The 26,672-nt window shown below is 39.0% G+C and overlaps 1 protein-coding gene across 3 annotated transcripts in view; it reads left to right on the forward strand.

Annotated features, from left to right (window-relative positions):
• The window catches only part of sl (small wing phospholipase C gamma 1), a 467,203-nt gene that overhangs the window by 393,647 nt on the left and 46,884 nt on the right, over positions 1 to 26,672 (forward strand). Inside the window, exons 19-20 of one of the 3 annotated variants that reach the window (XR_010823023.1) lie at positions 12,139 to 12,188; positions 12,261 to 12,480. The exons of 1 other annotated variant lie outside the window; for it this stretch is intronic. Coding sequence is in view for 1 of the 2 variants with exons in the window: in XM_066731396.1 (XP_066587493.1) it covers positions 12,139 to 12,188; position 12,261 (51 nt within the window). In the remaining variant the exon portion in view is untranslated. Of the gene's footprint in view, positions 1 to 12,138; positions 12,189 to 12,260; positions 12,779 to 26,672 lie in introns of those variants that run through there. One more of the 3 variants, XM_066731396.1, reaches the window with a different exon arrangement.

Here is a 26,672-nt window from a genome sequence, read left to right on the forward strand (position 1 = left end):
AGGGAGGGAGGGAGGGAGGAAGAAAAGGAGTAGAAGTAAAGCTGAAGAATAGGGAAGCAAAGAGAAAAGTGATGGAGGGGAAAAGGGGGCTGAGAGGAAGGAAGGAAAGAGTGGAAGATGACCTATCATGGGAAGAAAGGAGGGTGATGGCAGAGGTGAGGAAAGTGGCGGAGGTGGAAAGGAAGAAAGGAAAAAGGGTGAGCGTGGGATATATGAAATTATGGATAGAGAAGGAAGAATGGAGATGGAATGAAGAGGAAGGGAAGTTAAGGAACAAATAAGGAAAAGAGATAGGGGAGGAGAAAGGGAGAAAGGAAAATTTTGGGGGAAGGATAGGAGGAGTGGGACGAAAAGGATAGAAAGGGAGGTAAGGGATGAAAAGGAGTCGAAGGAGGGGGAAAATGAAGGGGAAAGGAAAGAGAAGAAGGTGGAAGGGAGAAAGGAAAAAGGAAGAGGAGGTTTGAGGGGAGGAAAAGAAGGGAAAGGAGTAAAGATAGCATTTTGGAATGTAGCGGGGGTAGCAAATAAGGACAAAGAGTTTTGGCAGAAAGTTGGGAAATGGGAGGTGGTGTGTTTGGTAGAGACATGGGCGGAGGAGAAGGACTGGAGAAGGATAGAAAGAAGAGTGCCAAGCGGATACAATTGGTGGACGCAATGGGCGGAAAGGAAAGAAAGGAAAGGGAGGGCGAAGGGAGGGATAATGATAGGGGTGAGGAGGGAAATAGAAAGCAAGAGAAAGGGAGGCGGCGGTGAGGAAGAGGGAATAATGGAGGTGGAAGTCAAGTTAGGAGGAGAAGAATGGAGAATAATAGCGGTATACATAGGAAATGGGATAAGGAACAAGGAGGAAGGAATAAGGAGAATAGTGGACAGAGAGCAGCAAAAGAGGTGCTTAATAGGAGGGGACTGGAATGCGAGGACGGGGGAGATAGGGACAGGAAAGGAGGAGGAAGGAGAGGGGGATGGAAGGGAGTCAAGGGACAAGGTAGTGAATGCGGAAGGAAAGAGAATGTTAGAATTGGTGGGAGAAATGGGTTTAGAAATATGGAATGGAAGGATAGAAGGGGACAGGGAAGGGGATTTTACTTATGTGGGGCATATGGGGAGATCGGTGATAGACTACGTGGTTGGAGACAGAAGGACGTGGAGGGGAGTAAAGAGGATGGAGATAGAGGTGAGGACGGAGTCGGATCACTTGCCGCTGGTGGTAGAGACAAAGGGGAAGAGAGAGAGGGAGGGGTGGAGAGGAGGGAAAGGGTGGATAGAAAAAGGGTGGGGGGAAAGAGTGAAGGAGGAATATAGAAAGAGAACAGAGAAATTAGAGGAGGGGAAGGAGGAGGATATAAGGGAGAGATGGAAAAGGCTGCAAGGAGAAATAAAAGGGATAGTGGAGGAAGTAAGGAAGGGGGAGAAAGGGGAAAGAAAGGTGGGAAAAGGATGGTGGGATGAGGAATGTAGGCAGATGAAGAGGGAATTGAGGAGGAGACTAAGAAGATGGGTGAAAGAGGGAAGGGGGAAGGAGGAGTATGTGAAAGGGAGGAAGGAGTACAAGGAGAAATGTGAGTGGAAAAAGGAAAGAGAAAGGGAGAGGATGAATAAGGTGATAGAAAATGCAAAGTTGGAAGTGGATGTGTGGGAGGTAATAAGAAAATGCAGAGGAAGGGATAGGGGGAGAGCAGGAGAGATAGAGATTGATGAATGGAATAAGTACTTCATAGAGAAGTTGGGAGGAAAAAGGGAAATGGAAAAGAGTTTGAATAGGGAGAGGAGGGGAGATGAAATAGGAAGGGAAGGGGGAATAGATGAGAGGGAGGTAGAGGTGCAGATAGAAAAGGCAAAGACGGGAAAAGCAGCGGGAGAAAACGGGATAGAGAGTGAGATATGGAAGTATGGAGGAAGACAGGTAAAGAAGGAATTGTGGAGGATATGTGACGGGGTGTGGAGGGGAAAGGGGTGGCCGGAAGGGTGGGAGGTGGGAATCATAGTACCGATAAAAAAGAAAGGGGAAGGGAGAAAAGTAGATGAATACAGAGGGGTAACGATAATGGACACGGCGGCAAAAATGTATGCAGGAGTGCTAGGGGAGAGGCTGGAGAAGGAAATGGAGAAAAAGATGATAGGGGAAGGGCAGGCAGGATTTAGAAAAGGGAGAGGAGTGATGGAGAACGTTTTTGTGTTGAATTACGTAGTGAATAGAGAGATAGAAGGTAGGAATGGGGGGATAGTAGGATGCTTCATCGATCTGAGGGCAGCTTTTGATAGGGTAGACAGAAGAAAATTATGGAAAGTGATGGAAGAGGGCGGGATAAGTGAGAGTTTGAGGGGGACAATTGAAGAGGTTTATAGAGAAACAGCATGCAAAGTAAAAAGAGGAGGGGAAATGGGAGAAAAATTCTGGACGGATAGAGGAGTAAAACAGGGATGCCCGATGAGCGCGAAGCTGTTCATACTATACATGGCGGGATTGGAAAAAAAGTTGGAGGAAAGGGCGAAGGGAGGAGTGCAAATCGGAGCGAAGAAGCTATACACACTAATGTACGCGGACGATATAGTAGTGTTGGCAAAAGAGATGGCAGGGTTGAGAATGATGATGGGAGCGATGGAGGAATTTATGGATGAGATGGGAATGGAGATAAGCACGGAGAAGACAAAGTTGGTGAGGTTTGGCAAAAGAGTGGAAGGAAAGATGAGGGTCAAATGGAAGGGGGGATGGATAGAAGAAGAGAAGGAAGTGACGTACTTGGGGTATAAATTTGGAAGGAACGGAAGGCAGGATGGGCATGTAGCGGAAAGGGTAAAAAGGGCAGGTGGGGTGATGAGGGAGGTTTGGGGCATAGGGAAGAGGGTGTTCAGGAATGATTTCAGGAGGAGGGTATGGTTGTACGACAGGTTGGTGTGGCTAGTTGTGGGGTACGGAGCAGAGATTTGGGGATGGGAAGAAAAAGGAAGGGTAGAGGCAGGGAACGAGAGATATTTGAAGTGGATATTAGGGCTGGACTGGATGACGCCGGGGTACATGGTGAGGGAAGAGACGAAGAGGGAGAAAGTGAGAATAAGGGCAGCGAAAAGAGCGTGGGACTATGAGGAAAGATTAAGGGAGGGAAAGGGGAGCTGGTGGGCAAGGGAATGTCTGAGGGAGATAGAGGAAAGGGAAAGGAAAGGCGGAAAAATATCAAGATGGGAGGAAGGGAGAAGAAAATTTATGGAAGAAAGAGGGAGAAAGAGAGGAGGGGTAGGTTGGGAAAGGAAAGAGGAAAGGGAGAGGATTTGGAAGGAGATGGAAGAAGGTGAGAAAGAGAGGGAGATGAAGGAAAGGAGAGGGAGAATAGAGGTATCGAGGTACAATAGGTGGTACAAGATGATAAGGGAGGAAGGGGAGCCGAAATATCTGGCAGGTGGGAGAAAGGAAGGGGAATGGAGAAGGGTGGCGAGATTTAGGATGGGTAACGAGATGAGAGAGGGGAATTATTGGAGAAGAGAGGAGGAAAGGAAGTGTAGGGTTTGTGGGTGGGAGACGGAGGGGTGGGAACATGTTATGGATAGATGTGGGGGGTATGGGGAAAGAGACAGAGGGATAGAAGAGAGAGTAAAGGAGGTTTTGGAAGGGGATGGAAGAGGAATAGGGTGGATGAAGGAATTGGAGAGGAGGAGGGATAGAAAAAGTAACCCGGAAGCGAAGGTCCAAGAGGAATGAATGAGGATGGATGGAGGAGCGAATGGAGCGGAGATCTCTCTCACTCTCTCGGAATTATTAGATTAAGTTAGAGTAAGATAGGTTAAGAATGAAATGTAAAAAGGAATTGTAAAGAAGAAGAGAAGGGAGGATGTAAGAGAAAAGAGAGGCGAACCCTGAAAAGGCGCCTGGAAAATAAAAAAAAAAAAAAAAAATATTTGAGAACAGTCTTCCCAATTTAGAAATGATCAAAGCATTAAAATTTCACTGCCTTATCATCAACTTCATTGAACTCTGCTATTAATGTAATGTGAAATTTAAATGACGACTTGAATTATTTGTTAAAAATTACTTTTTGTAAGATAATTGTTTAAGTAAAAGCTGATTGGGATAAAGGGTGATATAAGGTTAAGCCATTGGTTGGCCTTGAATTACCAACGGGGGGTCGGCCGCGCGGGGCACCCAGGAGCGTAAGGACTTGGTTGGGCACCCCCCCAACTCTCATCCCAGGAGTGTCAGGATTCGCTTGGGCACCCCATCCACTATAAGGAATTTAACGTAAGAGGGGGGGAGTTCACATGTGTGTACCCCCCAGCTATAAGAGTTTAAGGGGATGCATTCAGCGACTCAAACATTCATTCAAGTTTATCTTCCAAACTATTAGGAATATGAACTTCTTTGTAGAGATTAAATTTACTCTTTTGACTGTACTGAAGCGCGCTACAAACTCGGTTTCTCAACATTATAAAAAATAATTTTCATACAAATTATAAATATTTGTAATTTTGTTGGTCATAATAATATTGAAAATTAGGCCTTGTAGCGCGCTAAAGAAAAGTTCTATGACTAATTTGAGACCAAGAAGAAACAAATGTACCTAAAAATGTGGAAGATTTTTTTGAAAAACTAAATTAGCTATTGAAAGACAAGTTTTACACTGTTTTACCGACGGAGAAGTTTCACAGTGCGTTAGACAAGGACAGGCCTATTAGCCCTCTCTGTTTGGAAGGGGTATCCGCTCCCCCCCCCCCCCCCCCCCCAATTCCCCGCTAAACAAAGAAACTCTCCCACACACAGCAAGATGGCTGGCTAACGCTGCCTGTCGGTGTGAATCCGTAGCGGAATGGAAGAACAAAAAATTATTTGTAGATTTCAGGGTTAGGTTTTCGCATATCCGGAGTTGAAACGCTCTTCCATATCATTTCGGGAGGCTACAGTTAAATTTTCAAAGTATTTTGTCATCTACAAGTCTCAAAAAACTTGAGTTAGTTGACGAAAGTGTGACTCGTAGCAGCCGACGCTGATCGCTAAGTTTTGTAGCGCATCACCTACGAGCACCAACACACAGCAAGACGGCTGCTAACGCTGCCTGTCGGTGTGAATCCGTAGCACAATGCAAGAATAAATCATTATTTCCAGGTTTTAGGGTTAGGTTTTCGCAAAATCGACCTTGTACCGCCCTTCCATATCATTTCAGGAGGCTACAGTAAAATTTTCAAAGTATGTTGTCATCTACAAGTCTCAGAAAACTTAGATTAGTTGACGAAAGCGTGACTCGTATCAGCCGACGCTGATGCGCTACACAACTTAGCGATCAGCGTCGGCTGCTACGAGTCACGCTTTAGTCAACTAATTCAAGTTTTTTGAGACTTGTAGATGACAAAATGATTTGAGAAATTTGTAGTAGCTGTCAGATATGATATGGAAGGGCGGTACAATGCCGGATTTGCGAAAACGTAACCCTGAAATCTACAAATAATTATTTGTTCTTCCATTCCGCTACGGATTCACACCGACAGGCAGCGTTAGCCAGCCAACTTGCTGTGTGTAGGAGAGCTGGTTTGTTTAGCGGGGAATGGTGGGGAGAGAGTTGGTACCCCTTCTAAAGCGAGAGAGCTAATAGGCCTGTCCTTGTCTAACGCACTGTGAAACTTCTCCGTCGGTAAAACAGTGTAAAACTTGTCTTTCAATAGCTAATTTAGTTTTTCAAAAAAATCTTCCACATTTTTAGGTACATTTGTTTCTTCTTGGTCTCAAATTAGTCATAGAACTTTTCTTTAGCGCGCTACAAGGCCTAATTTTCAATATTATTATGACCAACAAAATTACAAGTATTTATAATTTGTATGAAAATTATTTTTTATAATGTTGAGAAACCGAGTTTGTAGCGCGCTTCAGTACAGTCAAAAGAGTAAATTTAATCTCTACAAAGAAGTTCATATTCCTAATAGTTTGGATGATAAACTTGAATGAGTGTTTGAGTCGCTCAATGCATCCCCTTAACGTTAGGGTGGATACAAGCGGACATCTCAACTCCAAAACAATGCGCACACACACACACACATATTATCTTACCCTCCCCCGCGCTCTGCACTCCCCACGCCTCACGGCTGAGATGTTAGGTGCAGAATCTATCCGGAGCTCCTTCGAGGAATGGGGGCAATTCCCCTACTTCCCCTCCCCCGCGGAACCCCGACCCCCCCCCCCCCCCGCCACCCGGTCATAGAATCTTTACAGCTATACTACTTGCGGGTAAAAACCTTTCTTCCAAGCAAGTAATGTTATCCACATAATCGAAAGGAAAAATACCTTTTCTCGTAAGCAGGCTGAACTGTTCAATACTTAATTCTGAAAATTGTGACTCTAAATTTTTCAGCTGAGGTCTATTCAGATATGAACTCAATTGATCCAAACTGGATGCCATAAATTTGAACGAATCGATGAATCTTAGCTGTATATTATACTTTCGCAGATATTTACTAAATGAAGTGTATTTTTCCTTATTTACAAGCAGCAAATATACCGATCCCTCAAGCGTAATCGCGATCGCCTGAAAAATAAAATGTGAATCATAGCCGAATAAATTATGGAAAATTACGGGAATAACATGCGAGTCTTTAAAGTTTAAGTTGCAATTATTATGAGACGGTCCTCTATATCTACCAGTTAGGTGATCATGATCGCGAATATGCACTTGATTTGGAAGAAACGGTTTTCCACAAATATGGCAATTAGGTTCACTCTAGTGCAGCGAAATTTCTACATCACTAAGAGTATTCATCGGTATTACAGTCTTCAATTCTTCGCTGACGATGCGTGCAATACTCTCGAGCTCGCATACGAACCATTCAAAGAATTATAACATGAGAGTGACGCATCGCGAGCACTTTTTAAATAATACCCTACACTAAAAGGTACATGTTACTGATAATCGTAACTATTTTTACTACTACTATTACTACTATTATCAATTTTCTGTAGTAAACGTTCAAAGTCTGCATAGACGACAAACGGCACTCTTTCACTGTTCTTCTGGTTCATAAAAGCTACCCAACAGTCTTTTGCATTCTTCGGCAGTATGACACGGATGTTGTCATTAAGCTGCACACAATCCCTCTCATGAATCTGAAGTTTATCTGCCGTATGAAAATAGTGCAGACAGCTAAGCAAAAAAAATATTAATATGGTTTAGTATAAGTATAATAATTATGTATAAATTTATTTGTACAGCCATTACATACCGTTCACAAATATGAATAGTATGTCCCATTTTATTTGTCTGTTTGCTTATTAATCTAGAAAGATTTCGTATACATAGAAAGGGTGCATTTCCTTGGTCATCTGTAATAAGAAGGTAGTTAATATGTCTCGATCGCTTCTTCTTCGTTAGATGAAGAGGAGTGATGTTTATTTCAGTTTTGCTTTTATTTTCCTCCTCCATTGTGAACACATTGACTGAAATGTCATTATCCGATTCAAATTTCGGGATCTGTTTCAGAGTGGTTGGAAAGGTTAAGCTTCCAACGTCCAAAACAGACCGATAATGCGGATAGGAGGATGTGCGGTAGGTTTTGGCGGGTGGTTTTGCAGGAAAAGGCGCTACCGTCACAGCCCATGCAAAACATGCACTATACTCATTGTCAATTTTTATCACAGCCCTTTTATGTATTATACTGGACGGTAGTTCGACTCCACATCCAGCACGCACAGTGGATTATAATGATTTATATTGACTATCAAGTTCAATATTCTTTCCAGAGCCAATCCACTACGACGTTCTTGAAACTCACTCAAGTTATTCAATATTGTCTCTACAATATTTTGCCTATACCATTCGCTAAAATTATCAGTTTTATATAAAACACTATTTTTTGTACTAATGTTTTTATCATCACTAATATCCTTACTAATAAATTGACCATTTAAAACAGTTTATTTTAACACAATTTACACTACAGAATACTTTATTTACACGGGTATGTACAATTCCTTCTGCATTTAACAGAAAATTACGTGGTTCTATACAGGGTGTAACGAAACGACCGCCTTTTCTCGTAACTGGAGGTTCGGGGTGACAAACTGAGTGCACGTGTAAAATTTCGTTCGAATCGTTCAAGAGGTTTCAAAGTTATTTACATTTAAAAATCACCCTTTTTCGGTCCTTTTCGAACGACTTTGATTGCACAATGGAAAGTGAAGAAAGTGAAAAAACAATTGATGAACACCTCAATTAGAATGTAAAAGTTATCGATCGCACGCGATAATACTTTTGCTATTTATTCCATTAATCTGGCTATCAGATTAATTTTAAAAATAGCAAAATCCTTTTCTTTACATTTCCAATTCAATTCAGTACAATTATCATTGACTGAATTTATGGAAAGAGCGAGAAGACGCAATGAAAAGGAAAGTATCAGAAACTAAGATGTCGCGCGAACGCACTGATAATTTAATAGGAAACGCATGAGGGCATTCTCTTTCTACTAACGAAGCTAAAGAGAATGATTCTAAATCAATACATTGATGATAGAGAAAACCAAACTTACCCATTTAATGTTCTCCAAGTTCTTTTACATCAAAGTTTTTAAGAAAGCTTTAAACTGGCTCCTCGTTGATTTCCAGAAAGAACACTATCACTGATTTTGCATTTAAAAACTCACGAATTTAAGCAAATTAGGTATTAACCTACGTTTCTTCAAAACACTGATTAATTTGACACTTTTGAACTGTTTGAAGTATGCTGAAGAGAAAGAGAGAGAGAGAGAGACACAGAGAGGAGAAATAATAAGTAATTCGTTTCGACTACTCTTAAGGGGCTATACCAGTGTAACCCATGAAAAATTAGGCGATTTTCGGGAATTTTTTAAAAAGAAAGTATACGATAGAATGTTTTGAATTTTGTTGACATAATTAGGTATATTTTCAGCTATATTTGAAAATTTTTTTTTTAAAAATATTGAAAAATAAAAGTTATGTGCTGTCTTCAGAGATGCCAAAAAAAAAAGTTCCCCAACTGCTGACATGATTCCGACCGAATGAGTAGCTGAAACAAAAAAATTCAAAAGGGTAAATAAAGTTGAAGATATTTCCTATACAATGACCTACGATTTTTGAAAAATATCAAAAATTAACAAAATGGCGTAGTTCTGAAATAAAGTGTCGTTTTTGGGGTGAAAAATGGTGGTTTTTTTAATGCCAAATTGACAATTTTCAATCAATCAAAAAGATCGTAGGTCATTGTATAGTAAATATATTCAAGAATATTCAGTTTCAATTTGAAGTCGATCGGTCAATTTCTCTTTGAGTTATGATGTCAGCAATTTTGAAAAATGTCGTTCCGAGAAAAACCAGTTTAAAGTTTCAACTATCGATTTTTGCTAGATAAAATTATATTTACCATAAAAATTGCTAATCTGCTATGCCTGGCCCATACAATACACCTTCTTCTTCTTCGAAAAGTGCCTGCTGATAGGCTAATGCTTGTCTCCGGGCTGTTCGTCCCTCTTTTGAGGACGCAGCGTGACGTATCTCTGCCTGCTTGATTCGGCTGTCATCTCTTTGAACTGCATATTCTTCCGCAATAGGGCCGACAATCACGCCCATTACTTCCATCATTTTTAAAATACTATATAAAAACCATCATTAAATATTGAAACTGCTAGGAAATTAGCGAGCTCAATCGTTTTCATTCCGCTGTGAAGGTGTTTTGGAGCAAAGTGCTATAGCAACCCATTATAACTTTCTTTGTTGTTTTGTGTATTTCCTCCTTTGCATCGCTCTAGCAATTCCCTTGAACTCAAATCAGTATAAATTGGTTTCAAAGCTTCTGTAACATCCTTATCAAGCGGTAAATAATCGTGCTTGAACTTTGATAAATCCATTCCTTGAGCTTCCGCGCGACGATAGGAACACCAGCTATTCTCACCTACGGGGCAATTTTGATGGTTTGGATTTTCATCTGATGAAGATAAGTGATAAAATGTTGCCCAAATTTCTTTGTAAATTTCATCAACATTATCTTGATGCCTGGTAATTGCTAATCCGTAATATTTCTGTAGTTTATTGATAACTACATCAGTCAACTTCTTTGTATTCTTACTTCTTCCTCCTAATTCTTTCATTTGTTTTTTTAGATTACGGCATCGCGTTCCCATTCTTTTTTTTACATGCAAGTAGCATTCTAATTTTTCTACCTGTATATCATCGTATGGATTTAAATTCAATATGCCTTTGTATGTGGCACTATCACCATCGCCAATGTAGCGCGTGTATTTCACTCCGTATTGATCGATCGAGCGGCCAAACATTTCTTTTACACTGTCAACTTCCATTTTTCCAGCCGATCCAACATGATTTGCATCGCAATCGTCATGCTTTTCATACCATTCTTCGTATTCTTCAAGATGAGTATATTTTTTCTTTTCCCATAGTTCACAACTCTTACAATAAGTCGATTTTACGATTGAATCGATAATTTTTTTATTATATTTACCCGCAAGAGTTGTAACACCGAAACGTGAAGTGTGGCCGCGTTTTTTCCATGTGCCATCTCCAGAAACTGTTAAGCAATCATCCGAACCTTCTTCCTGTAAAGTTTTTGCTTTTTCTTTGGTTATGGCTTTTTTTGTACTCCACTTATAAATGGTTTCAGCAGCTTTAGTTATATTTTGAAAGCATCCAACGAAAGTATTATTATTATATTTTGCAAGGAGATCCATCAAGCCACAAAATAGATTTAGTCCATTGATACCGATGCCTAGAAGTCGCATCACAAACACTATACGACGATTTATTTCATAAGCATTATCAATTGTCGGTCCAGAATTCACATATGAAATACCACACTCACATGACACAGCTATTTTAAATCCTAACCCCCTTGAACTTGTTTGATTAAACTTGATGTCTTTTTTGCAAATTTTGCAAACAACCAAAGCACTTATTGCACTGAAAACTGAGAAAAAATCTATAAAACAGTATCTATGCGTTTGTTCAACGACAATTTCGTTATCTCCGGTATCTAACAGTTTTTCAGCGGCTGTACTGGTATTTGCGGTGGACTGTTCGTATGTAAAACGATTTCCTGAAAATCTTCTCTTCTTAGACCTCGATCTAGATAAAGGATTATCGTGAGAACCTTTTTGGACATTACTCATTTTCGTTGCGTTGTGTAGTGTACGACAGCTGAGAGTAAACTGAACAGACGCTTCGACAACAGTGCCTAACGGCTCCAAAAATATTTAAAATGGCATGATACAAGTACCGTATATACCTGTATAGGCCCCCTATATTACCTATGTATCCTTTACGATGCGAAAGATTCGAGGAACTACACAATAGCTCCGAAACACCGCCCATAGGCAGCTGAAACGGTTTATACCTGCTAGCGGTCGATCTTTAGAACGCTGCTATTCAAAAACTATTCAAGATACGACCTTGCCGCTTTCACAGGATATTTTTGAAAGTATAAACTATCGAATAAGCCAAAGAAACAAAAATCGATTTTTTGACAAAATTACACTGGTATAGCCCCTTAATTCTTGATGGCGGAATGAAACATTCATTATGATATTTTCATAAGAGATAGTTCTTCAATTGTATATTACCTTATAAATGCATATGTTCATATGGCCATGACTGTCGTTAAGCAACCGGCATGAACCATCATGGACCGATCCAATACGAAATGTGAAAAATCTGAAAGCTGCCGGTCGGTTGGTACCGACCAACAGCTTTCAGAATTGTCTGAATTTACGCGCTCATCAACATGTCGGTGTCGGTGTCGGTACGTGCAGTTGATGGTCTAGTGTGAATCACCCTTAACCGGGAAGTCGATTTTCAATGATAAAATAATTCTGAAATGACTTTGAAATACAAGCTTATGAACAATTGATTTATAGAGTAAATACATTTTCATAAATTAAATCGAAATCTTGTCCATTCAATTGTTGCGATTTTTCTAAAAATTTTCATATATTGAATATTTCTGTAGGATGCTTTGAGAGCCGATGTAATATACTTTTTTTTTTTAAATCAATGTGGCTCTAGTTATCAATACTAAAAGCTCATCACTACAGGAAGTTTGAAGTAACAGTTGAACTACAATATACCATTATTGCACAACCATTTATGTGAATATCTAATGAAAATTGTTGAAATGTTGATTGTGTAATGTCTTCTAATAGTTACAGGAGGGAAGAACTCCGGGAGACAAAATACCGCTGAAGTTTAACTGGTAAAAAACTGTTTATTAACATATGGTCAATACAGAATATGAACTTTGACATATAATAATGATTGCTCACAGATTATGCTGTGGAAAAAAGGCAAACCACCCATAATGATATACCGATTAATTGCGCAATACCAACCCTGCCAAAAAACTCAGGTCCCAGAGCAGGATACTTCGCATCTGAGATGTCCAGGCAACAAAGTTAGATAAGTAAAGGATGGCGTTCTCCTGGAGACCACGATTGCGCCAATGGGAAAATGTTGCGATCTAGGAGTCCTATAGGTATTGCAGGAAGGTAAAGGAGTGGCTAAGCTACGAATTTATAACGATTTTACCGAGTCTAGAGTCTAGACTGTTTGAAACGAGCCGCGCTTATCAAGGAATTCTTGGGCATTTATATGTACAATGGGCCCAAATCATAAGAGCGAGAGAGCCTTCAGCACCGTTGGCCATCTATCCACCTCTTTTGGAGGTAGGGCAGAGAGAGATGGAGTGTGAGCGGGAGCTAGACAGTCTGAGAGGCCCAGACCGCTCGTACCGAACCTCAATCTCCAACCAAAATTATTTAATAAACGTCAGTGCATATTAATGCCTTTCCTGAAGCCTAATGGAAAATGTTGGGGGGGGGGGGGGGGTGATGCATGCACTTCCTCACCGTGTCTCGCGATCGTGATGGATTAAGGTGGTTCAAAGGCCAATGAAATTTCTTCAGAATTATTTAAAATTTTAAAGAAACATTATTTAGGCTTAGAGGAATATTCTACTAAAATTTGGAATGATGTTACCGATGATATAAGCAAGAAATAATTCTTTGAAATTGGCACTTTTAACGTGTAGCTTAATGGGCGATCAACACATTTTGAAGAAATTTATGATGTCCCATATTGTAATGACTGCACAAGGCAATGAAAAACTGTAGTAATATTATTTAAATTATAAGCAATTTCTTAATCACCGAAAATGTGCATATTACCGATAATAATCTCCTATTATTACTTGTGAAAAATTTTAAATCTCGTACTTGTCTATATTCTGCATGAAAATGTGGCAACTACTCAAATCATATGCGTATTTCTTTTAATATAATTGTTTCAAAAAGATTAATAAATATAACACTTTAATTATTTATTTTTTACAAATTGATTTTTTCTATCATAACCAGAATAACTAAGCTCAGGGAAATATATTCTGTCCAACTTATAACTAAATGTTTTAAAAGGCCGTACTTCAATAGCGATCAACACTTTTCCACCTCATGCTGGTTACCTGATTTAGCACCGAGTCCCGAGCAATAAACCGAGAACAATCGAAGAACCCTATATTCAAGGCTAACTCGATACAAGCTGGAAAATCCCTCAACACGAGATCATTCCCGTATTTTATTAAAATAAGTAAATTCAGTTTTGGGGGGAAAAAGCCTTGCGGCATAAAAAACCCTTTTTATTAATGCATTTCTGATTGCATTCAGTATAGTACACTAATTTACAAATACAAATGTTCGTCGCGCGACAATCAAAACCTTTATCGTCACCACTTCTTTCGTTTATCGTTAAATTTCGTCGAGTATACGTGTACTTTAAACCTCCCGTCTTCGTGCCCGTAAATTGGCAGTACGTGTTTTTCACCACGTTATCTTAATTGTTCACCACTTCGTACTCGTACTCGTATGCGTCGTTTTCATTACTTAGCTCGTCTTCACTCTTTGATATCTATAACTCAACTGTTCTTCTCGTCGTCAATTGATAAATTCAGTCTTTCGGTTTGACGAAAGACTGAATATGTTAAAAACAACGGTTACTTTGGTAACATGAATTTTACATAATCGGAATGTGTTCCGTTTTCTACCGTACACTTAACACCCTAATATACCTGATAATCTAATCACTAATCTAAAATTACAATTTTTGTATTTTTAATCAAACATATTTGAAATTATTATGAATACATTCCTTGTATTTTTATCATGAAAATGAGTCCAAATACGACATTAATCGAACTATTATTTCTTTCAGTTATACCTTGCAGTTGCTACTTTATTATCTATAAATTCTAATAAAAATTCAATTTTACTATATATCTTCGTTGTGCATTAGTTAAAATAAATCTCCAAAATATTGGAAAGAACATAAACATATTATTAAAAAAGTAACAAATATAAATTTTAGTTTAAGATATAATTGACAAATAAATCTAAATATTTTAAAATACTATCTTAAAAAAAAAATGGTTAATCAGTTCATAAAATTAAAAATTTAAATTTTGTTAGTATGATTCTGCTACGGGTTAATTGATGCTTATTTGGATTATTTATAGACATATTGGAATAAAATAAATTTGATTTTTAACAGATTTTGATAAAATGAGAGATGCAAGATATAACTAATACAAAAATAATAGTCCGAATAACGTCATGTTTGGATTCATTTTCATGTTAAAAATACAAGCAATGTATTCATAATAATTTCAAATATGTTTGATTAAAAATATAAAAATTGTAATTTTGGATTAGTCATTAGAGTATCAGGTATATAGGGTTCTTCGATTGTTTTCGGTTTATTGCTCGGGACTCGGTGCTAGACTAGGTATCCAGCGTGATGTGGAAAAGTGTTGACCGCTATTGAAGTACGACCTATTAAAATATTTGGTTATAAGTTGGACAGAATATATTTCCCGGAGTGTACTACTTTCAATTTTGTAACTACCTACAACTCTATTTGACTAGAGAGTTGCGCTCGAACCACCTTAAGTAACTTATATGTCAAAAGAATCAAGTATGTCATGCTATCTCGCGAAATAATGATTCGATTCAGATTATCCTTTTTATAAATTAAGGTGGCATGAAAAAATAGTCAAATCTTTTATCGTCTGGCCTCCACACGTGCATTCTACCATCCATCGTTGACACAAAAACTTTTTCGTCAGTCCATACAACATTGTCCTAAAATGTTGGTGCTGCTCTTTAATAATCACTTGCAAATAAAATTTTTTTCCTCTGTGCTGGGCTGTTGTTCATCTCGAATAGATGAGCTCTAAGTTCAGCTTCAAACCATTTTCTAGCATCAGGAATGGAGGGTAAACAACTTATCAAAGAAAACAACGCAATTTCGGCTTCAATCAAACAATATTTATTGCCGTACAAAATAGGACCATCCTGGCATAAAAAACCCCCACTTGGGAGGAAAAAGCCTTATAATCTAATATCTCTTCGCCGTCGCAATCAGCAAATCAATTAGATCTTACCCTTACTTATCAGAAAGGCCCAGCCTCTCTGTTTGTCCTCTCCTGTTTCTCCAAGGACCCACTGGCCCTGCAGGAAGACAACGCTCTGCACGTCCATACACACACCTTTCTTCTTGACTACTACTCCTGCCTATGCCCAGCATAAGCGCCCTCTCAGCTCGCGGACTGTAAACGCTCTCTTACTTATCGCTCTCCACCAATCATACAGCAGGCACGCATACAGACACACACACCAACATACATTCCGATTTTACCAATAGCTGGATAAAGTCAACGCCAACATACCGCCCGCCTTCGTCTAACATACAGGCCTTATGAATAACTTAGACGAACTATACCTTGAAAGATAACAATGGTTTTTATTATACAGAATCACACAAATTTAATGGACAAAGACGGTTAATATGACGCCGATAGACAGATGCAGCTGTCTTAACCGTGACCACCCGTACTAGACCATCCGGTCCTGGATGTACTTCCAATATTCGTCCTAGTGGCCACTTGGCTGCCGGATACTTGTCATCCTTAATCAACACTAGTTGACCGATAGTAAAATTAACTGTGGGCGATTTCCACTTTACACGCTCTTGCAAAGTATGCAGGTATTCCTGCGACCAACGTTTCCAAAAGTTGTTCCGGATTCGAACCATTAATTGAAACCTATTAAGACGATTCTCCTTAAGATCGACATTATCTGCTTCCGGTATCACGCAAAAGGGTTCGCCAACTAAAAAATGGGCAGGCGTGAAGGCCTGCAAATCCTCGATCGAATTAGTCATAGCCCCAAGGGGTCGTGAATTTAAACACGCCTCAATCTCACATATGATGGTAGTTAATTCCTCGAACGTAAGGTGATATTCTCCTACTACGCGTTTTAGATGGTGCTTTACTGATTTCACCCCTGCCTCCCATAGGCCTCCATAGTGAGGTGCATTCGGGGGAATAAAGCACCAATCAGTACCATCAGCAGCTAGTATCGTTCGAATATTTTCATAAAATTCAGACGCCGAATCAAATAAGAGGCGAAGTTCTCGCGCGGCACCCTGAAACGTACTCGCATTATCACTATATAGCCTTTTACAGAGGCCTCTTCTACTTACAAACCGGCGATAAGCTGCAATAAATGTCTCGGAAGTCAGATCATTAACAGCCTCAAGGTGGATCGCCTTGGTGGCGAAACAAACAAATAACGCAATATATCCCTTAACTGATTTAGAACCTCTGCCTTTCGACATTCGCATTTGGAAAGGCCCTGCATAATCCAATCCCGAATTTAAAAACGGTCGGTGAGGGTTTACTCTATCAGCCGGTAAATCACCCATCAGCTGATAAGCCAACTTTGGCTTCACTCTTTGACAGACCACACAGGTTCGAAGCACAGATTTTACCAGTGAATTAACTCCGATTATCCACACTCCTTGTATTAAACGAGCGGTGGTTAGTCTAACTCCTCCATGTAATACCATTAAATGTGCGTGCACTACCATCATACGACTGAGCTTAGATTTTCTAGGAAGAATAGGAGGATGTTTGGTGTCGCGATGCAAGGACGAAAACGTCAACCTACCGCCCACCCTTAATAACCCATCAGTCGAGCAAACATACGGCCTCAATTTGGTCAAGGGATGCGATCGCGGTAGTTTTGATCTGCTGGATTTTTCATCTCCAGCACAACCGCCTCCAGTTAACTGTTCAATTTCCTTTCCGAAAAATTGTCGCTGAACTATCCGGATTAACGAATTCCGAGCAGCATTCAGCTCAGTAGCTAATAACCCTGTACGCATTGGGTTCTCACTTGCCCCTTTGGCACGTAGTCGTCTTAAGGGGCGTAAGCAATACGCCACTACCCTAACTAATCGGGTGAAATTCGAAAAACGAGTGACCAATTCTGGGTCCTCAACAGATTGTCGAATATGAAACGCTCGGACATGCGTATCAGGCTTCGGCCAATCGGAATTAGAAGCAGCCAGCCACGTAGGCCCATGCCACCACAAATCTGAGCTGGCTAAATCGGCAGGCAACGACCCACGGGTTGCCAAATCTGCAGGATTTTCCTTGGATTTTACATAACGCCAGGCAGCCGTAGGTAAAGTAGTCTGTATGTAGGATACTCTATTAGCAATGAACGTTTTCCAATTGCAAGGGTGCTTTTGTAGCCACGATAAAACGATTTGACTGTCAGACCAAGCAATAATAGGTAAATCTTGCAAAAAAGAGACAGAACGTATACTGCAAATCAGCTTTACTAACAGAGCTGCGCCACTCAATTCTAATTTCGGTATGCTAACAGTTTTGACCTGACTAACTTTAGTTTTGGCTGTTAAAAGAGACACCGTATAAGATCCGTCATCCTGCAGTACGCGCAAGTAAACCGCGGCAGCATACGCTCTAACTGACGCATCAGAAAATCCTTGAATTTCTCCTTGTATTACTGACGAGGTTTTGAGCCATCTGTCAATGGATAATTTCTCCAACCCATCTAAGGACTCTACATATTCCAACCACCGAGTGGTGATCTCCCTGGGTAAAGGTGCATCCAAATCACATCTTAATATCCAAAGATCCTGAAGTATAATTTTGGCCTTCACAATCACAGGAGCCAGCCAACCTAGTGGATCGAATAATCGAGCAATATCCGACACAATTCCGCGCATGGTAAAAACCCGATCTTTAGATGTGTTTTGAGAAAAGAAGATCTGATCTGCGGTCGGGCGCCATCCTATCCCTAGCGTCTTTATACTATCCTGGTTTCTTAATATCACCTTTTCCGTGCGCGAATCCCCATAGGACAATTTATTTCCGGGATAAAGTTGAAGATGATTCGCCGCCCATTTACTCGGTTCAATGCCTGCAGTTTCCAAAAGTTGGCATAATTCGTCTCGTTTTTGAATAGCTGTATTCAAATCTTGGTCACCACCGAAAATATCGTCGACATACGTGTTGCTTAACAAACACTCTGCACCCAAAGGATATTTTAACTTATTTTCATGGGCCAATTGCTGTAAGACACGAATCGCTAAAAACGGTGCACTCGCAGTGCCATAGGTGACCGTCGTCAACTTGTAATCTATTGGAGGGTCTTCCGGATTCTCAGCCCATACGATACGCTGCAAATCTTGATCGCAAGAGTCAATTCGTACTTGACGAAACATTCGCACTAGATCCGTAGTGAACACGAACCGATGCTGACGCCATTGTAATAATATCAGTGGTAAGTCGTTCTGTAAGGCCGGACCAGCTAATAAATAACGATTTAAGTTATGCGTTCCCATAACACTACGAGAGGCATCGAAAACCACACGTACCTTGAACCCTTTTTCTGATTCCTGTATCACCGCATGATGGGGAAGGTACCATACTCGCGATCGACCGTGTTCTATAGGAGTTACTCGTTCCATATGTCCCAAAGATTCATATGTTCTCATGAACTCAATATAGGCGTTAGCCAATCGTGAATCCCGTCGAAAACGACGATGAGTCTGCTTCAGCGCGTTTAATGCCAATTGACGCGAGGACCGAGCAACTATCGGTAAATTCGGTTTGACCGGTAATCTTACCACGAAGCGACCTGAGTCGTCACGCGTATGTGTTTCAACAAACTGTTTTTCACAATACTCATCGTCCGGAGATAACAAAGGTTGACATGAAATCTCCTCTAGCTCCCAAAATTGCTGTAGCCCCGGCATCAAATCCGCTTCAGTCTTACAATACATGGATACTACAGCTTGAGCATGGTCATAAGTTTTCCCCGCCCGCCATGCACTGTCCTTTCGAATCGATCCCGAAATGATCCAACCCAGGTAAGAATCCTGTGCCACTAAGGTAGCCGATGATAGTCGACGAACGCCGGACTTTATTACCTGGCCATAAATATCTACCCCTAGAATTAAGTCAATTGACGCAGGTGTCACAAATCCAGGGTCAGCCATTTCCAAACCTCTCAATTCGTTATAATTAAAATCGACAACGCATTTGCTCGGTATATACGCTGTAACTTGAGGGAGGACTAACGCCTTTAATTTGACGTTAAACGACGGACAACTCACAGAGTACAAATCTATGTCCACCCGCGATCTTATTGTTCCTAGGGAAGTTGATCCCACCCCCATTAATGACACATGAGCCTTCTGTTTAGGCAGTTCTAACAATTATACTAATGCTTCAGATACGAAGGATTCCTCTGATCCTTGATCGAGAAGCGCACGAGCAATTATTTTATTTCCCCTCGAATCACTCAAAGCCACCCGAGCCGTAGCTAAAATCACTTGTCGACCTTGTCTATTCGCTATTACATTTAGTACCTGTGTAGTCTCACTACAAGCGACGGTTTGGTCTGAATTTACAGTCGTCGGCGGGTTTCCATCCGGTTTTGAAGTGCGGTGTAATAAATAGTGATGCTTTCCATGACAAACCTTGCAAATGATCGTGGCCCTACATTCTCGCGCAAAATGAGGGGCAAAACATTTAAAACATAGTCGCAAACGTCTGACGATCTCGAGCCGCGACTTGACCGATTCTTTCACAAACTTGTCGCAGTCGACTAAATTATGGGAACCCGAACACAGAGCGCACGATGTAACAGGTTTTGTTCCTCTCCGAGTCGCACCGACATGATACGCTGCCCTCCTTTCGATCCTCGGTTTTTGACGGCGTTCCGCTTTTCCACCTGCCGAAGTTCCGTCAGCAACGCCTTCATCCTTGTTCACCGCGATGAGAGATGATGCTCGTACTTCCAGAAACTTGATAAAGTCCATGAAAGTTGCGAACCTTTCCATGGAGTCTATTTCACGTCCGGTTCGAGAAGCCTCGTCCAGGACCCATTGTTCTTTTAGACTTGTTTTTTCCGCCCATAATCTACGAGATTCTGTATCCAAGGCTCGTAGTAGTAATACAATCAATATTTGATCCCAATGTTCGACAGGTAATCCTATGCCTTTTAGTGCGCGTAAATTACGTTGCACCTTATCAATAAAATTACGCAGGTCAGTAGCTGACCCTTTTTTAATACCTGGCAATTCTATTAATTCCTTTATTTGAATAAATGCCAATTCTCGAGGGTTAGCATAACGCGCTTTTATGGCTCTCCATGTTGGGAGGTAATTTGACTCCTTGAGCGTAGTCCCGCTTACAAAGGCAGCCGCCTCTCCAGATAAACAAGTTTTTAGATACTGAAGTTTCACTGCGTCCGACAAATCGGCTCGTTGATGAATGAGGTTATCAAACAAATCGTAGAAGCTGTCCCATTCCTCAAATCGCCCAGAAAATGATGGCAAGTCCACCTGTGGTAATCTAGCATGGTTTGGCATTGTGCCTGTATCGGAAGCCGTCACCAGTGTTGACAAAGAATTCTCAGATGCAGATGAAGACGACTGACTGTCGCGTAAAGCAATTAATTCTTCTTCTACAGTGTTGTAGCAACGACGCAATTCCGAAAATCCATTATTGCCAATAAACTCATTAGCCACATCATCCCCTTTCGTCACTAATTCAGAATAAATTAACCGAATTTTATCCCAGATAGACGCAAGTGATTCACTTCTAGCTTTAATCACTAATATTGTTTGTGAACCGCCAGCTCGACCCCCCAAGTCTTCCACTAAAAATCTCATATCCATTTCCAACGTTTTCAGTTGAGAAATTAATGTCTTGGACGCAGGAGCCATTGCAATCACTCACAGTATTTTCAATATTCTCAAACACTGCGTTACCCACACACACACACAATCCAGAAACCAGTGAGAGACTTAACTGCCCTAGCCTAGTCACTGCCATACGCACAACTAACTTTTTCTTGCCCGTGGCAGCCTGTCCCTCCCCTCAGATCCACCGATCTTGCCAGAGGCGCAACTCACCGAGCCGCGACTTTCCAAATCCGACAACAACGTCGCTACTACCTTCGATTCCCGATGCATCCGGCTCGAAGGACCATGTTCATCTCGAATAGATGAGCTCTAAGTTCAGTTTCAAACCATTTTCTAGCATCAGGAATGGAGGGTAAACAACTTATCAAAGAAAACAACGCAATTTCGGCTTCAATCAAACAATATTTATTGCCGTACAAAATAGGACCATCCTGGCATTAAAAACCCCCACTTGGGAGGAAAAAGCCTTATAATCTAATATCTCTTCGCCGTCGCAATCAGCAAATCAATTAGATCTTACCCTTACTTATCAGAAAGGCCCAGCCTCTCTGTTTGTCCTCTCCTGTTTCTCCAAGGACCCACTGGCCCTGCAGGAAGACAACGCTCTGCACGTCCATACACACACCTTTCTTCTTGACTACTACTCCTGCCTATGCCCAGCATAAGCGCCCTCTCAGCTCGCGGACTGTAAACGCTCTCTTACTTATCGCTCTCCACCAATCATACAGCAGGCACGCATACAGACACACACACCAACATACATTCCGATTTTACCAATAGCTGGATAAAGTTAACGCCAACAGCTGTTAATTTAATTTTAATCGCTGGACGATGACAGTTTATTCCAGCTTTGTGCAACTTATTTCTTACAGTTCTTAAACAAATGTTAAAATTATCTACTTCATCTAAAACTCAAGCTGATGGTTCAAACGGTTATAAATTCACTGCTGTTACTATTGCTGCGTCTTGTTCCGCTGTTGTTTTACTCAATCCAAAATTGTCTTTGCGTTTGTCTTTCAATCCATCTAATCCATTTTGACACTAACATTTCACTAATTTCCGTCTGTTCTGATATCACTCTGTTGTTTACACCACATAAAAATATACCAATCACCATTCCTTTTTTCAACAAACAATAGTTCGTTATCATTCATTTTGTATGTACAGGGTGTATCAGCAATGATGCTTTTCATTTTAACCACATATTCATGGGACTAAGCTAAGTCGAAAAGTCCTATACTATAAGGTTCGGAAAAGCATCATTGCTGAGATAAATCAATTTTAAACCGATAAATTAGGGCTTTGATTCAATGGAAAAATTACTTTAATTTCACTTTTGTTGACAGTTCCTCTTCAAAAAACAACAGAATTTTGTACTTCTCCGCCGATTATTCATATTACCTCCTAATGTCCTACATTTCTGATCCTGGTATTGATGAAATTCTTTTTCTGCCTATTTTTAAAAGGATTCTCGATAGCATCCATTTGGTTGAAAAGTCTGGAGAATAATACGGCGTTATTCGGATATTGATTTTCAAGTCGTTTTATCTTTTCGGTGGTACGGCATATGAACTGCTCTAAGGTAGTCAAAACATAAGTATTTTATCATAAAAGCTATTATAAGAAATTGTATTTTTTCTGTTTTTGGAAGTCTCACTTTTTTATGAGATAGAACAGTTTGCTGCATCATTGGAAGATCAAAATGACTCGAAAATGGATTCTCAAGTGTGGCTATAATGTTTTCTGGAAACTTTGACGTAAGTGTAGAGCTTGAGGGGTCGCTTTACGAATACATCAGCTTGTTTTCATTTTATGAAAGGACAATGCACAAAATTAAGTATAATTTTTTCTTTATGCCACAGATTGTCCATAGTTCTTTCCTTTTTACATAGTATCTGCCTAAATGGACTTGCCAGTAAAACTAGCCAATTGCTAGACCAGATTCTAGTTTATAGTGACTACAAGTTGATATGGTCACCAAAATGAAATATTTTGTAATTCACCAAGCAAATTGTAATAAACTTTAAAATAAAATAGGATAAGTATTTACTAACTTATCTGAAGTCTCCTCGTACATAAGAGCGTGCAAAGACTATAAATAAAAATCTACAGCATTAACAAATAATTATTTTTAATTTTGTAGCTTGTCCTTTCATAAAATGAAAAAAAGGCTCATTTATTCTTAAAGGGATCCTTCAGGCTTTCCATTTATTAGGCCGAAATTTCGAAACAAGAATATGGCTTTACTTGAAGATCAATTTTCGAGTCATTTTGCTCTTCCAATGATGCAGCTAACTGCTCAATGTGATAAAGCAATATTTTCAAAAACAGAAAAAATACGATTTCTTATAATAGCTTTTTAAATATAATACTTATTTTTTGACTACCTTAGAACAGTTCATATGTCGCGTCGTCGAAAAGATAAAACGACTAGAAAATTAATCTACGAATAACGCCGTATTATTTTTCGGACTTTTCAATTAAATGGGTGCTGTCGAGGATCCTTTTAAAAATAGGCAGAAAACAGATTTCATGAGCACCAGAATCAGGAATGTAAGACATTAGGAGGTAATATTTTAATTTGCGTAGTTGCGTGAGTGTGTGTATGCGTGTGCGACAATACGGAACGACGGAAAAGTACAAACTTCTGTTGTTTTTTGAAGGGGAACTGTCAACGAAAGTGAAATTAAAGTAATTTTTCCGTTGGATGAAAGTCCTGATTTATTAGTTTAATATTGATTTATCGCAGCAACTATCCTTTTCCGGACCTTATAGTATAGGACTTTTCTACTTTGTTTAGCCACAAGAATATGTGGTTAAAATTAAAAACATCATTGCTGTTACACCCTGTATATACTTTCACTTTATTATATGTCTGGATTCTATCTATATAAGTTAATGCACGATTGACAGATGGTAATATTATTGTCTTGTTTCTCCATGAGATCTAAACAATCAAATTTTAGCAAACCACAGAACAACTTAAATTATTTCATATGTATGATCTATGTCATGGTTATATTATATAACAGTTAAAAGGTATTCTAAATAAGGTAGGCTATTCTATTTGTACTTACATCTCAAGAATATCAACAACAATGATATTAGCAGCTGATCAAAATTTGTTTTCGTTACAAGCGTTGGAAAGTAGCCGAAAGCAGTTATTAATAAAGAAGGTGATGCTTTTCGCTTATAGCTTTGAAACATTTAAGCTCGGAAATTGGATAAAGGATGAATAATTCTTATTTTTTTAGACATCGTATTAACACTGATAATTTTTAATGAATTGTTTCTGCTATTTTGAATTTATTTTAATTTACTAAATAAAAGAAATACAAAATAAAATATAATACCATTAGAATTTAATAAAATAAGAACTACAGGATACATCTAATACAGAAATAATCGTCCGATTAGCCTCATGTTTGGGCTTATTCTCATCTTAAAAATAAATCAATGTATTGATAACAATTTAAAAAATGTTTGATTAATAATATTAAAATTAGATTTTTTGATTGCCAATTTGAGTACAGATATATAAGGATTCGTCATTTTCGGTCGGTTTATTGCCCTCAGTTTATTGCTTGGGACTCGGTTGCAATAGCAGGTAATCCGCGTGACGTGGAAAGAAATGGTCCACCAGCTAACTTAGGCCTATTTAATTTTTGTTGACGTTTCGGAACGATTCGGTTTTCCAGAGTGTATACACTCTGTACTTAATAGTGGACATACTATAAAAATTGATCTGTGTGTGTGTGTGTGTGTGTGTGTACTAACTATCAAGTTTCTAAATCAGAACAATACTTGTATAACTGAAATCTTTAGTTATATATTTCTTTCAATCGTACACTACCGGTCAAAAGTTTAAGACCACTTGACAAATTTGGCTGAAAAACAGTTTCTTCCTTAATCGCGCATAGCTTGATAATGAAGAAAGATAAAAGAAAATTCGAAAACCCATTGGAAAGGTGATGAAATTCTCTATACGGTGGAATTAGATTCATTTCCTAGAAGCTTATAATTACAGAATTGCAATTAAATAAAAATGCTGCTAAATTAAAATTTTAATTTTTCGTTATGTCAATTCAACCTGTTGCAGCGCTTGTAATAATTATGGTAACTATGTGAAACATTGGTGACATAAAGCTCAAAGTTTTAGTTTTAATTTGAGCCATCAAACGTAACGATATTCATCGCATTTCCTTATTTTCATATCGTTTTTCTGAGTAACGTCGAGAAAAATTTTTGACCGAAAAACAACTTCCCAAGCATTTAAGACATTTTCAGATGGAAGAATCCGTCGGTATTAACGACTTATTCCACTTATTCCATATTGCACTTTTATTCAATTAAAAGAAATATGATAATTGTAAATCTTCGAATTAATAAAATAGATTTGGTTAATTATTACTCTACATTTGTTGATTTAATTTAAAATTGAAAAGTGCTTTGTGTTAATTGAATAAAAGTGCAATATGGAATAAGTAGAATAAGTCGTTAATACCGACGGATTCTTCGATCTGAAATTGTCTTAAATGTTTGGGCAGTTGTTTTTCGGTCAAAAATTTTTCTCGACATTACTCAGAAAAACGTTATGAAAATAAGGAAATACGATGAATATCGTTACGTTTGATGGCTCAAATTAAAGCTAAAACTTTGAGCTTTATGTCACCAATGTTCCACATAGTTATCATAATTATTACAAGCGCTGCAACAGGTTGAATTGACATAACGAAAAATTAAAATTTTTTAATTTAGCAGCATTTTTATTTAATTGCAATTCTGTTATTATAAGCTTATAGGAAATGAATCTAATTCCATCGTATGGAGAATTTCATCACCTTTCCAATGGTGTTTCGAATTTTCTTTTATCTTTCTTCATTATCAAGCTATGCGTGTTTAAAGAAGCAACTGTTTTTCAGTCAAATTTCTCAAGTGGTCTTAAACTTTTGACCGGTAGTGTAAATGTATCTATAATTGAAGGCCTTTAAATATAAATATTTCTATTCTTAAAATTAAGCTTTCAAAATACAAAACTACATGTGTAATTTCTTTTAAAGTATCAACATAACTAGAAATTAGTCTTTACACTGAAAGCAAACAAACACTCCCATTTTACGCGTCGCGTACTCTTACCCTACAGACTTTGCGTACTCTTACACACATGTATGCAATATCATATTTTCGGTTAAAACTTTTAAAAAAAGTACATTTTTGATAATTATTAATAATGTAAATGAAGAAAAAAAATGTAGAATTTATATCCAATGTTCATACAGTCATAAGAATGGTACTTACCATCTCCAAACACAAAAACGTGACACCGGATTATTATATTGCGCAGTTACTAAAACTATAAACTTATATGGGGCATTCTTTGCCAAATCGGCCACCCTCCCTGCTCACTTCAATTTTTGAAATAAAATAGTTTTCGGCATATGAAAATTTTCGTTGAAATGTCTATTTATTAATGCCGTTAGGTGATTTTAAACTTTCGAAATGGCCGACCTAGAATCAAAGCTGAAATAGAAGGATGCGTAATATTTTTTTTAATATTATGCAACAATTTTTGCGTCTGGATTACGAAATGCTTCTAGATAAACTT

The sequence above is a fragment of the Prorops nasuta genome, unplaced genomic scaffold (assembly GCF_024137725.1).
Source record: "Prorops nasuta isolate Cenicafe-Biocafe unplaced genomic scaffold, Cenicafe_Pnas_1.2 PNAS00009, whole genome shotgun sequence".
NCBI lineage: Eukaryota > Metazoa > Arthropoda > Insecta > Hymenoptera > Bethylidae > Prorops > Prorops nasuta.